Source organism: Arachis ipaensis, chromosome B10 (genome assembly GCF_000816755.2).
Source record: "Arachis ipaensis cultivar K30076 chromosome B10, Araip1.1, whole genome shotgun sequence".
Taxonomy (NCBI): Eukaryota; Viridiplantae; Streptophyta; class Magnoliopsida; order Fabales; family Fabaceae; genus Arachis; species Arachis ipaensis.
This window is the reverse complement of record NC_029794.2, coordinates 104,514,088-104,527,443: the sequence shown is the minus strand read 5'-3', so window position 1 is coordinate 104,527,443 and position 13,356 is coordinate 104,514,088. Positions and strand designations below refer to the sequence as shown.

At 38.8% G+C, this 13,356-nt stretch overlaps 1 protein-coding gene across 1 annotated transcript in view; it reads left to right on the top strand.

The window, feature by feature from the left end:
* LOC107624090 (photosystem I reaction center subunit N, chloroplastic) overlaps positions 1-1,048 on the top strand; it is a gene marked incomplete in the record, with an annotated part of 1,360 nt that extends 312 nt beyond the window's left edge. Inside the window, 3 exon segments of the mRNA XM_016326542.2 lie at positions 1-51; positions 524-649; positions 743-1,048. Of these exon segments, the coding sequence (XP_016182028.1) occupies positions 1-51; positions 524-649; positions 743-832 (267 nt within the window).

Below are 13,356 nucleotides of genomic sequence, written 5' to 3'. Positions count from 1 at the left end.
GCCAATGCTGGTGTCATTGAAGATTACCTTGAGAAGAGCAAGGCCAACAAGGTCTCATCACATTTTGTTTTTTCTCCTTACTTATTTATTTAATCAATTTTGCAATTATAACTATCAATGCTTTATTTATAATTTTTTTTAAGTAGTCAATTATTAGGTAATTTTTAATTTTTGAGACAAGCAATTTTATGATACTCTAAAAGTATAGGTTTGATTTTTGTTTAAAAGAAAAAGTTTAAACTTTTTGAATAACCTTATAATTTTGTCAAATTTATAATTATTTTTTAGTTTTTAATTGAATCTTTACACATTTTTTATTTTGTAATTAATTTTTTGTCAAAAAAATATTAGAATTAATAAAATATTCCCACAAAGTCACTAAACCCAACAAAAGAAATTCAACATTTGAATACAAATTATAGTAATTTATTTATATATGGGTGTGTATAAAAAACCAATAGAAGGTAAAAAATTAGGATGTTGGTGTAATTTCTGTTGATGAGATTACCTATTTGATATATAGGAACTGAATGACAAGAAAAGGTTAGCTACTAGTGGAGCAAATTTTGCAAGAGCATACACGGTGCAATTTGGCACTTGCAAATTCCCTGAGAACTTCACTGGTTGCCAAGATCTTGCCAAGCAAAAGGTCGAATATACCCTCTGTTTTTTTATTTCTTTATTAGCAAATTAAATACTAGGTGCTTTGCATTTACCTCTCTCTATTTATTTATTTATGCAGAAAGTGCCATTCCTTTCTGATGATTTGGAGCTTGAATGTGAAGGAAAGGACAAATACAAGTGTGGTTCTAATGTTTTCTGGAAATGGTGAGACTGAAAGGAATCAAGCTGGGCAACAATTTCCGATTCAGTTGTTGATCTCTTTGAAATATGTACCATACTTCTTCGATCTCCTTCAAAAAGTTACTAATTAAAATGCTTTCTTTTGCTACGTATATTCCTATTCTTCTTTTTTTCTTGGGTAACACTAGTGGTGGTGGTTTTTTTCTTCAGTTGGTTGCAATAATGTATAAATATTTAAAATTTATCAGTTGGTTGAATAGGTTATGAGTGAATCTACTTATTCAAATGTATAGAGAACTCGATGTTAATCTCGTTAAAACAGGGAAACCAAGAAAAAAGTAGGCGTCGGTAATAAAAGATTTTAATTATTTTATTAAATATGAGCAGTATTAATCGATCGTGAAATTAGAATTTAGAAGTTAGATACAATGAGGCATATATTGACGCATTTAATAATAATAATAATAATAATAATAATAATAATAAACAGCCTTATTTCGTGAATATTGTGTTAATGTGTAAGTGTTGGTTTGCTTTACACCATTTTATGCCGTGTTTACAAACTAAGAAACAATTTAAATACTTAGTTTAATGTTTTAATAAGTCCCTCCTTTATAAAGCAAGGATAAGCTGCGCCTTTTTATAACCTAAAACTATTTTCTTGACATTGATTGATCTGGTACGGTACGACGGTTCAACAAAAGATTCGAAGTCTAGCTATAACGGATATTGTTCATATTCTCGTCCAATACATAAAAGTCATGTCCAATAATATAAAAAGATCTACTAATAAAGTCAGTACTTTATGATAAACTCGACCTCTTTGAAAAAATCGGACACAAACATAAGAAGGTCAAGCCTCACCTATCCAAAACAAATAGTCACCTCCACAAATTTTTTCTACTATCTCTACCTCATCTAAAAGGTAGATTCCAACAAACTCTCAAGATAAAGGGAATACTTATTCATCAGAAAAGATAGGATTACTTCAACAAAGGTGGTTATCAATTCTACTATAAATACACTGGCACCCCCAGGTATAACTCACGTTCTAATCTACTAAAAACCTGCCTAAAACCCTTGCTAATTTAAGCATCGGAGTCTTTTGCAGATACCACCCCCACCTCCTCACGAGAAACTCAGACAGGTGGCACCTCGACACAACAAGTCGGATGCTGCCATATTAAGGGACATGGACCTCACGTTCAGGCCCAAATCAACGTTTCAGGTAACCTTCGGAACATTGGCGCCGTTGCCAGAGACCTAGGATTCTCTCTTTAACAAATGGCGGACCACGAGTGCAGAGATGGCTATACAACATCTGAGTATAAGCTAGAAAATCAGCTAGAAGATCAAGCTCTCTCGCTTTCGCCTCTACCACCACACCAAGGCCCCCACGGGGAAGGGACCTTAGAAAATCCTCAAAGAAAGATCCAGTCTGAAGTCCACCATCCCGAGGCTGAGGACCAACCTCATACAACTGAGATCCTGGATCTTGTTCATGGCTAGGGGGATCGATTACAACAGCTCGAACATGAGGTTGAACGACAACGAGAAGCAGAACAAGAATTGTAAGGAGAAGTAAGACGGCGAAAGGAGTTAGAAGACAAGCTACGAAAATTGGAAGCTGATATACAAAGGAGGAATACTCGGGCGGAGCATGATGAAAGTCCCTCAGGATGAGAAAATCCGTTCACAGAAGAGATCATGAAGGCTAAAGTTCCTAGGAACTTCAAATCACCTAACATGGATCTCTATGACGGGACGTCCGACCCGAGCCATCATCTCAGTAACTTCAAAAGTAGAATGTACCTGGCCGACGCTTCTAATGCCACTCGTTGTAAAGCCTTCCCAACTACTTTGACCAAGGCGGCCATAAAGTGGCTCGATAGTCTACCCCTCAGGTCAGTCACTAGCTTTGACGACCTGGCAAGAAAATTTTTTACCAGATTCTCCATCCAAAAAGATAAAACGAAGCACGCTTTGAGCCTACTGGGAGTAAAGCAAGAAGTCGGAGAAACCCTTCGTGACTATATGGAAATGTTCAACAAAATTTGCTTGAAAATTTAGAGTCTACCCACCGAAGCTATAATTATGGACCTGGTCAATGGCCTTAGAGAAGGACTATTTTCTCAGTCAATATCCAAAAGATACCCGACTTTTCTGAACGAAACCCAACAAAGGACAGAAAAATACATCAACATGGAGAAAAATTCCCAACTCAGGAACCTCCTTCGCTATTTAACCTACCTATCTATCTCGTGATAAAGAGAGAGAACCTAAGAAGAAAGAGGAGCAAAACATAGAGAAACCTCGAAAATATCACAATTATACTCCTTTTGGGTTTCCTTAGTGGATGTCTACAGAGAGATATGCCATACAGAGAAGCTTCCACCTCCTTATTCGATTAAGCACAAGAAAGCTAGAAGTCAGGTTGAATACTGCAAGTATCATAAGCTCTATGGTCATTCCACTAATGAATGCTACGAATTAAAGAATGTCATCGAAAAGTTGGCCAGAGAAGGCCGACTTGATAGATACCTGGCAGACAGGTTAGACGACCCAAGGAAGAGAAGAAGGGATGAAGAAGGAGGAGATCAGAACGCCCTCCTCACACCCCCGAGCGACATATACACATGATTAATGGTGGGTTTGTAGGAGGAGGAATAACAAAATCCTCACGAAAAAGGCACTTCAAGAAAGTATATCAAGTCGGGGAGGATAATCAATCGTCCGACTTACCCATTATTTCCTTCACTAAAAAAAATGCTCAAGGAATATCACCAGGGCACGACGACCCAGTGGCAATAACTATAATCCTAGCAAACGCCAACCTCCATTGAACTTGGTAGATCAAGGTAGCTCGGTGGATATTCTATATAAACCCGCCTTTGACAAGCTCAGGTTAGAGGAAAAGGATCTAAGGGCATACCCAGATAGCTTTTTTGGACTGGGAGACACCCCAATCCGACCTCTAGGTTACATCTCATTATACACCACCTTCGGAAAGGTGCCAGATCAAGGACACTAAGTGTCGACTATATTGTAGTCAATGTAAGCTTAGCCTACAATGCCGTAATATGTAGGACGACTTTGAACCGACTTGCGATTGTTGTCTCCACCCCACATCTTTGCATGAAATTTTCCACATCTAAAGGGATTGCCACCATCAAAGGAGATCAAAAGTTAGCAAGAAAATGCTATAGCGAGAGCTTCAGCCTGAAAGGCAACTCAGAAGGTAAAGAAGTCAATACAGTCGAGTTAGGTGGAGTCCGAGTTCAAGCAGAACTACGACCTCAACCTGAGGGCAAAACGGAAGTGATACAAATCAGAGACCACCCTGACAAGAAAACGAGTATAGGGGCAAAGCTGGAGGAAAGCCTAAAGAAATAACTTGTTGAATTGTGAAGGAAAAATTCCGACCTCTTTGTCTGGAAAGCCTCCGACATGCCCGGCATTGATCCTGGCCTGATGTCCCACAAATTGGTAGTATACCCGGGATCCTGACCTGTTCAGTAGAAGCACAGAAAACTTAGATCAGAAAGGACACATGTCATAGAAGAACAAGTTCGAGCCTTACTAAAGGCAGGGTTTATAAGGGAGGTAGATTATCCATTTTGGTTAGCTAACGTTGTATTAGTAAAAAATAAAAACGGAAAACGGAGGATGTGTGTCGATTACACTGACCTCAATAAAGCTTGCCCAAAGGATTCTTATCCACTCCCCAACATCAATGCTCTGGTCGACTCCGCCTCAGGTTACAAATACTTGTCCTTTATGGACGCCTAGTCGGGATATAATGAAATTCCGATGTATAAACCAGACTAAGAAAAGACCTCATTCGTAACTCCAAAGGCAAACTATTCCTACATAGTAATGCCTCTTAGATTAAAGAATGCAGGAGCTACCTATCAGCGATTGATGAATAAAGTGTTTTCCTCTCACATAGGAAAACTCATGGAAGTATCTGTGGATGACATGCTTGTCAAGACCAAAGAAGATGGAACACTACTGTCCGACCTCTCAGAAGTACTCTCCACTATAAGGAAGTATGAAATGAGATTAAATCCCTCAAAATTCACCTTTGCAATAGAAGTTGGAAAGTTTTCAGGGTTCATGTTGACTCAAAGAGGCATAGAAGCAAACTCTGACAAATGCCAGGCTATTCTCGACATATTTTTAATAACACGGTGAGACATAAAGGCTGCACCTACAAATGCAAAAAATAAAGAAAACCGTTACTAAGTAAATCAGATGTCATCCCAAAGAGGTCAGGTAAATCAAACAAAATCAAGGGAAAGCTATTCTTTTTTAGAAACTTTCTATAGAGCAAACCAAACGGCGCCTCTTCAATATAACATCACGTCAAAGCGGCACCATTAGGGGAAATGCAACATATAGTTAACAAAAGTTCGTAATTGCAAAGGTACAAAAGCAGAATCTTTATTCACTTCAAACATTTTTTCAAAATGTCTCACACCAAGCATCAAAGCCGAAAAGAGAATCAAAAGCAACGGGAAAAAAAGAGCCAGCAGCGAAGCCAAAGTCCGATAAAAACAATAAGCAAACCCAGGTAAATAAAATAAGGGTACAAGAAAAAGGGAAACAAGACCAACCTCGAAGGGAGACCGTGGAAAAGACGAAAGGCGCATCTGAAGCAGCAAAAATCACGGACGATCCCCTTCTTAACAGCAATGAATGATAGCGCTTCAGAAGATCAAAATAAAAAATCTTGGAAATATGACAAAAGAGAATGAAGTGCACAGGAAAAGTTCTTTGAGAAAGAAGAAATGAAGTCATTTTCAGAAGCAAAGAAGAAGCAAAAGAGTTGAAGAGTCTTTTATAAGAAACAAACAAAGCCAAACGACTCCTTTACCCCTCTTTAAATGTGTGCGGATCCCAAGGAGCGACTGCCGCGCAACGTTCGCCTGTCATTAAGAGGCAACATTCAAATTTTTTGAAAGGATCGTCGGACAACCTGACCTGTTAATGGCACCATGACCAACGTGTAAGACAAAAGCCGAGATGCTTGAGCCCGACCTATAAAAGGAATGGACTCAAGAAGGGGCACTATTCATACCCTGGTCCAACAGATAAAAGCCAGGCCCAATAACACAAAAAGAGCCACCAATAAAGGTGGACTTCATGATAAGCCTGATCTCTTTAAAGAGGTCAGACATTGACATAAGGAGGTTAGGCCTCACCTTCCCAAAACAGGTAGCCACCTCCACAAATCTCTCATACTATCTCTACCTCATCTAGAATGTAGATCCCAATAAACTCCCAAGATAAAGGAAATGCTTATCCATAAAAAAGATAGGATTACTCCAACAAAGGTGGTTATCGATTCTACTATAAATACACTGGCACCTCCCAGGTATAACTCATGTTCTAATCTACTAAAAATCTGCATAAAGCCCTTGCTAACTTAAGCATCAGAGTCTCTTGCAGGTACCACCGTCCACCTCCTCACGAAGAGTTCGGACAGGCGACACCTTGGCACAATAAGTCGGACGCTGCCATACAAAGGGACCTAGACCTCACGTTCAGGCCCAAATCAATATTTCAGGTAACACTCGGAACAGATATTATTATATCCAATTGAAAAATAATGTAATATATGTCGAAATGGGAAAGTGAGAAGTGAATTCTTATATATTGGTTGAGAAATAATCAAGTAAAATGTATAAAAAAATTATAAAGAACAATAAATATATTTCAGCATTTATTTACTCACTTAATTGAGTTAATCTATTGGTTTGAATTCTAAGGTTAAAATAATACAACTTGTTACGTCTTATTTTTAATCATCTGTTATCACTTATCACAAAGAAGCGGAATCACTGAGGTCGTTTCATTCAACACAAGATAACATTATAACCTGTTAGTATAAAAAATTAGATTTTTTCTCAACAAAAAAGCATTTTAATTGCCAATGATTTTGACTACAAGAAGCAGTGTTTCAACTAATAGAAGAAGAAATGGGTAAGTTGAAGTCAAAAAAGATGGAATAAAAAGTGTCGAAGCTGAAAAGTAGTTATTGTCTTTCCTTGAGCATCAATACTTGCTACTCAACCATTAAGGCTAAGTATAGAACATGGGTGCGAGATTTGAGGAGTAAGCTGAAGAAACGTGAGACTTGAAGACCAAGAAAGACATGGATGTCAAAACCTGGATATCAGGACTCTTCATTGTCAAAGAAAGGTCATGGCTGACAAAAGGAGGAAGTAAGATAGTGGACAACATGCTCCAGGGTAAGTTCATCTACATGGTTTACAAATAGTAGAAACTTAGGAGAGTTCTGAGACTTCAACTAAGGACAATAGATCATCACGTAAGCTCATAAAATTCCCAGCCTCTGCGACGCAACAAAAGAACATGGAGTATGATGAACCACTATTTTATGGTATATTTTGGATTGAATTGAGTGGACTTTGTCAACTATTCTTACACTTATTAATGTAAATTGCATGTTTTTAAGTTTCCTTCTTAATTTTGTGCTATGATTGAAAACATGCTTCCTAGGCCTTAAAATTGCTAATTTTTAGTCCTCTTTTATTACCATTCGATGTCGTAATATGTGTGTTAAGTTATTTCAGGGTTTATAGGGAAGGAATGGCTTAGAGGATGGAAATGGAGCATGCAAAAGTAAAAGGAACACAAATAATTGAAGATTTAAGAAGCTGGTACCGCCGCGTACGCCTGGATGACGCATACGCGTTACCAAGCCATAGTCAAAATGATGTGTGTGCGTGACTGACGCGTACGCGTGACTGATGCGTACGCGTGACGAGCGTCACGTGCTGCAATAAAGTGAAAATGCTGGGGCGAATTCTGGGCTGCTTTTGACCCAGTTTCAATCCCAAAAATGAAGACAAGAGGCTGGGGATGGAGCTGAATCATTCATTGCACACACTTTAGGTTTTAGATGAAGAATTCGAAAAAGAGAGAGACTCTCTCCTCTCTCTAGGTTTTAGGGTTTCTTCTTTCAATTTCTTCTTAGATTTAGATTTAATTCTTGTTTTCATTTACATTTCCTTGCAACCTATTGTTCCTGCACCTTTGTCCTTTAATTCTACTTGTTATTTCCTTCACTTTGTTGCCTTTATGTTATGGACTCTTGCTACCCTTGATCTTTATTAATACAATTTATATTTTCCATGTTATTAATGCTTTCTTCAATTTGTGTTATTGTTCTCTTGCAATTGTTAGTCTTGGGTTTTACTATTTCTTATTAGTTTTCCATGTTTTTATTTTGTGTCTTCCAAGTGTTTGATAAAATATTTGGTCGAATTTTAAAATATATTTTTATGTTCTTAGCTTGGATTGATGATTTGGAGACTCTTGAATTGTCAAAGTCTCTTGTTGATTGGTAATTGAAGATTGCTAGTTAGCTTGAACTTCACTAAATCTAGTTTCTCACTATGAGTTGACTAGGACTTGTGAACTCAAGTTGATTGTATGCACTTGACTTTCCTTCATTGGTTAGAGGTTAACTAAGTGAAGGCAATTTACATTTACCATCACAATTGACGACGATAATGGGGATAGGACTTCTAATTCTCTTTCCTTGCTAAGAGCTTTCTTAGTTATTAGTTTATTTTTTTTGCCATTTTACTTTCTTGTTTCTTATTACAAAAACCCCAAAATATACCTCATAGCCAATAATAAACTACACTTCCCTGCAATTTCTTTGAGAGACGACCCGATGTTTAAATACTTCGGTTAATTTTATTGGGTTTGCTTAAGTGACAAACAAATTAAACGTTGATTGAGGTTTAATTTTCGGTTTAGATCTATACTTGCAACGCGATTTTATTGAGAAATTCTTTACCAACATTTTTTCTCTGTCAAGTTTTTGGCGCCGTTGCCAGGAATTGCAAATGTGTGTCTTATTATTGGTTATTGTGAATATTGTGAATATGTTTGCCTTTTGTTTCTTTGTTAGTTGTTGCTAGTTTTAGGAGTTTATTTTCATTATTTCTTGTTAGTGTTTGTTTTTATTTTCTATTCCTACTATGAATTCTCATCCCTTTGGCTATGAGTTTGGTTTAAATTATGTTGTAGGGAATGGAAGCTTCAATGAAAACATACATCAAAGATGGAACAATGATAAGCAGATATTTTATACCCTTTTTGGCATTGTTTTTACATAGTTTTTAGTATGTTTTAGTTACTTTTTATTATATTTTTATTAGTTTTTATGAAAAAATCATATTTCTGGACTTTACTACGAGTTTGTGTGTTTTTCTATAATTTTAGATATTTTCTGGCTGAAATTGAGGGACATGAGCAAAAATCTGATTCAGAGGCTGAGAAAGGACTGCAGATGTTGTTGGATTCTGACCCTTCTGCACTCGAAGTGGATTTTCTGGAGCTACAAAAGCCCAATTAGCGCACTCTCAATTGCGTTGGAAAGTAGACATCTTGAGCTTTCCAGCAATATATAATAGTTCATACTTTTCTCTAGATTTGATGGCCTAAACTGGCGTCTAAACACCAGTCAGAGACCCTTTTCTGGCGTAAAACGCCAGAACTAGCACCAGAACTGGAGTTAAACGCCCAAACTGGCATCCAAGCTGGTGTTTAACTATAAGAATGGCCTATGCACGTGAAAGCTTCAAAGCTCAGCCGAAACACACACCAAGTGGGCCCCGGAAGTGGATTTCTGCACAATTTGCACTTAATTACTTATTTTCTGTAATCCCTAGTAACTAGTTTAGTATAAATAGCACTTTTTACTATTGTATTCGCATCTTATCATCTCTGGATGTTTAGTCCTTAGACTTTGACACTTTTATGTTACATTTGGGAGGCTAGCCATTCGGCCATGCCTAGACCTCTTTCTTATGTATTTTCAACGGTGGAGTTTCTACACCTCCTAGATTAAGGTGCGGAGCTCTGCTGTTCTTCATGAATTAATGCAAGTACTATTGTTTCTCTTTCAATTCATGCTTACTTCTTCTCCAAGATATACTCTCGTACTTAATTCAGTTAAGTCAGAATGAAGAGGTGACCTGTGACAATCACCCACTATCTTCATTACTCGCTTAGCCAAGATCCACGTGCCTGACAACCACAATCGGTCTACATGATGTTCAACGTAGTCATTGGACAACAGCCGGAGTATAGTCTCTTGGGTCTCTGATCCACGGACCGAGTCCGTGAGATTAGAACCTTTGTGGTATATGCTAGAACCAATTGGCAACATTCTTGAGATCCAGAAAGTCTAAACCTTGTCTGTAGTATTCCGAGTAGGATCTGGGAAGGGATGACTGTGACGAGCTTCAAACTCGTGAATGTTGGGCGCAGTGACAGTGTGCAAAAGGATAGAGAGATCCTATTCCGACGCTAGTGAGAACTGACAGATGATTAGCCGTGCGGTAGCTGTACCTGGTATTTTTCATCCGAGAGAAGAAATCCGACAGTTGATTAGCCGTGCAGAAACCGTACCTGGTATTTTTCATCCGAGAGGATCATACAGCTTGCCATGGAAGGCAGCACGCATGATTGGAAGAAGACAATAGAAAACCAGAGGTTCAGAAGCAACAAAGCATCTCCAAATGCTTATCTGAAATTCCCATCAATGATTTACATAAGTATCTTTATTTTATTTTGTTTTATTTATCTTTTAATTATCAAAACCTCATAACCATTTGAATCCGCCTGACTAAGATTTACAGGATGACCATAGCTTTCTTCAAGCCGACAATCTCCATAGGATCGATCCTTACTCACGTAAGGTATTACTTGGACGACCTAGTGCACTTGCTGGTTAGTTGTGCGGAGTTGTGAAAAGTGTGATCACAATTTCGTGCACCAAACAATCAAAGGTGGAAGGAGCCTCAAGCATTTGATCAACCTCCATGGCAACAACCTCCACCAATGTACTATGAGCAAGAGCCATTCCAAGATGCATACCAATCCGACGACTTTGGTGGACCTCCTTTTGACTACCAACAACCACCACCATATGCCTATGAACCTCCTCCACAACATAGCCCTCAACCATACTCACAAGCCCCACACCACCAAACATTTTCATATGATCCTAATCCATATCCACCATACCAACTACCATATGAACCATCTGAACCATACATAGAACCTCCCCAATTCCAACATAATTACTCTCAAGAACCACCACCTCAATATATACCATATCCATATCCTTATCAAGATGAACCACCTTCCTATTATGAGCCCTTTCTCCCACCTAATGAATCCTCCTATCCACCCCAAGCCCCAATAGATGATTCTCTCACTTCACTACTTCAAGGGCAAGGAGAGATGCAAAGGACGACACTAGAACTCATGGCTACCTTGACTGAGGTAGTAAATAATTTAGCTTCCCTACGCTTCAACACTCAAAGTACCCCCATGGCCGCATGTGAAGAATCTAATGAGGAGCGTAGTATGAAGGAGAGATTAGAAACTCCGGTGGAAAGTGAGGAATATGACTTTGTATTGGGATAATTGAAGGAAGTCGTAATTATTGAAGAGGAAAAAGTGGTTGAAGACTTAGGAGATGTTGAGAGTCCATGGGAACCTTAAGTCATAGAGCCTCCTTCCAAGAAGTTTGAATTTGATGTTGAGGAGGGTGTACAACCTCTAAAGCATATCATGGTTGAAGACTTTGAGGAGGTTGATCAAGAGATGGATTGAATAATTGATGAATTTCTATCTACAATTGAATCCTCCCCATTGGACATGAAATAGAGGCCAAATAAGAAGATACACAACCTCCAAGGCATGTTCCCTATGAAAAATTGGATGGAATAGATCAAGAGGCAAGTTCCCTTGGTGATGACGATCATGAATCAAGCCCTCCTAGTAATGAATTTGCATCCACAAGTGAACTCCTTGAGTTTGAAGAACCTTCTCCCGATGAAATGGAAAGTAGCGTTGAGGTAGATTTCTCTCAACCTCCTATTTATGAATTGAGTGATGGAGAAAAGTTGGATGAATTCGGTGAGGAAGAGCTTGAAGGTAAAGAATCTTTTGAAGAGGTGGAAGTCCTTCGAAAAGGATGGACGGGAGTGGAATATGCTTTGTCAAGATCGTTGGAGACTTCTCTACCTAGGTTGCCATCGACTCCTTCATTTGAGTGGGTAAAACTTATCTCTCTTAGCTTTAATATCGCACTTGAGTATGGTATGCTTGAAACGGATGGCCAACTTAGGAGGCTTTGTGGAATGAAGCGTAAGAGAAGGATGTTTAGTGGTTGGCATTGCAAATCAAGACTCATCAAGGTTGAGATTTCAAGAGCTAGATGCAAGGGTTGGACTAGTGCTCAATTGGTTGGATCTAAGATAAGAGTTTGGTACTTCATTAAGAATTCAGATTTCTTACCACCCGGATGGAATAATGATGATCAACTTGAAGACGGGTGTAGAAACAAGATTTGGGATCCCGGCATACAAGAGGATCAACTTCGGGAGCTCAAAGCTTGTGAAGAACTTCATCAAGGCTTGGTGAATTTATTTGGAAATGTTGGAGCTTATTGGAAGTCCAAGCATTGGTGAAAGTTTTAAGATGAGTTCAAGCACAAGCCACCATGACAAGGAGCTCATCAAATGTCCAACTTAAGAACTTTAACTAATAGTGCTAGGTGGGAGACACCCCACCATGGTAAATTCTTCCTATTTTCCCTTTTGATTATATTGGTAATAAGTTGAACTTTTATTTTTAGTTAGGTTTATTTAGTTTAAGTTGTGATTTAGCTTGTTTAATAAAATTTGGCATTGCTTTGGTAGCTTGTTAGTTTCTTAAAAAAAATAGGGGGCCTCCCACGCGTATGCCTCGCTGATGCGTACGCGTCACCCACAAATTTTCCTTATCCACACGTGAGCGTGACCGACGCGCATGCATCGCATGCTAATGCTGTAATCCCTGGTACAAAAACTAGAGACTTGCGCGGGAACGATCCGGATGGGGTGCTAGGCGCACAACCCAACCCACGCGTGCACCTCGTTGACGCGTACGCATCACTTCATTTTTCAGCCACCCACGTCTGGGTGTGACCGACGCACACACGTCGTCTCTTCATGCTGCCTCTAGTATAAAAACCAGAGAGTTGTGATGGCACTGTGCAGGTTTTGTGCGTCCAACACGAATGGTTATCATGCATCCGAGTGACCGACGCATACGCGTCACCTTCTGCTTTTTACTTCCCACGCGTACGCGTCACTCCCTTCTACTGCACACCACGCGTACGCATGGTCGAGCATCCGCGTCGCATCCTTGTCTCTTCTTTCTTTATTTCTTTCCTACTACTTCTTCTTTCTTTCTTCCTTTCTTCTCCGTCTCTTCTTCCATTTCTTTCTTCTTTCTTCTCTCCTTCTTCTTTCTTTCTACCTTTCTTCTTCTTCATTCCTTTCACTTCTCATCTTTATTCTCTTTCATTCTCTTTTATTTATTGCATTTGCAAACCTTCATTTATTGCATTTTAAATTTGCAGCTTGTTCTTATTTTCTTTTCTAAGTTTGCTATCTTTCCATTGGTGTTGAATTCTCTTACTTAACTGTTGAATATTTCTTGCTTTGTTTTGGT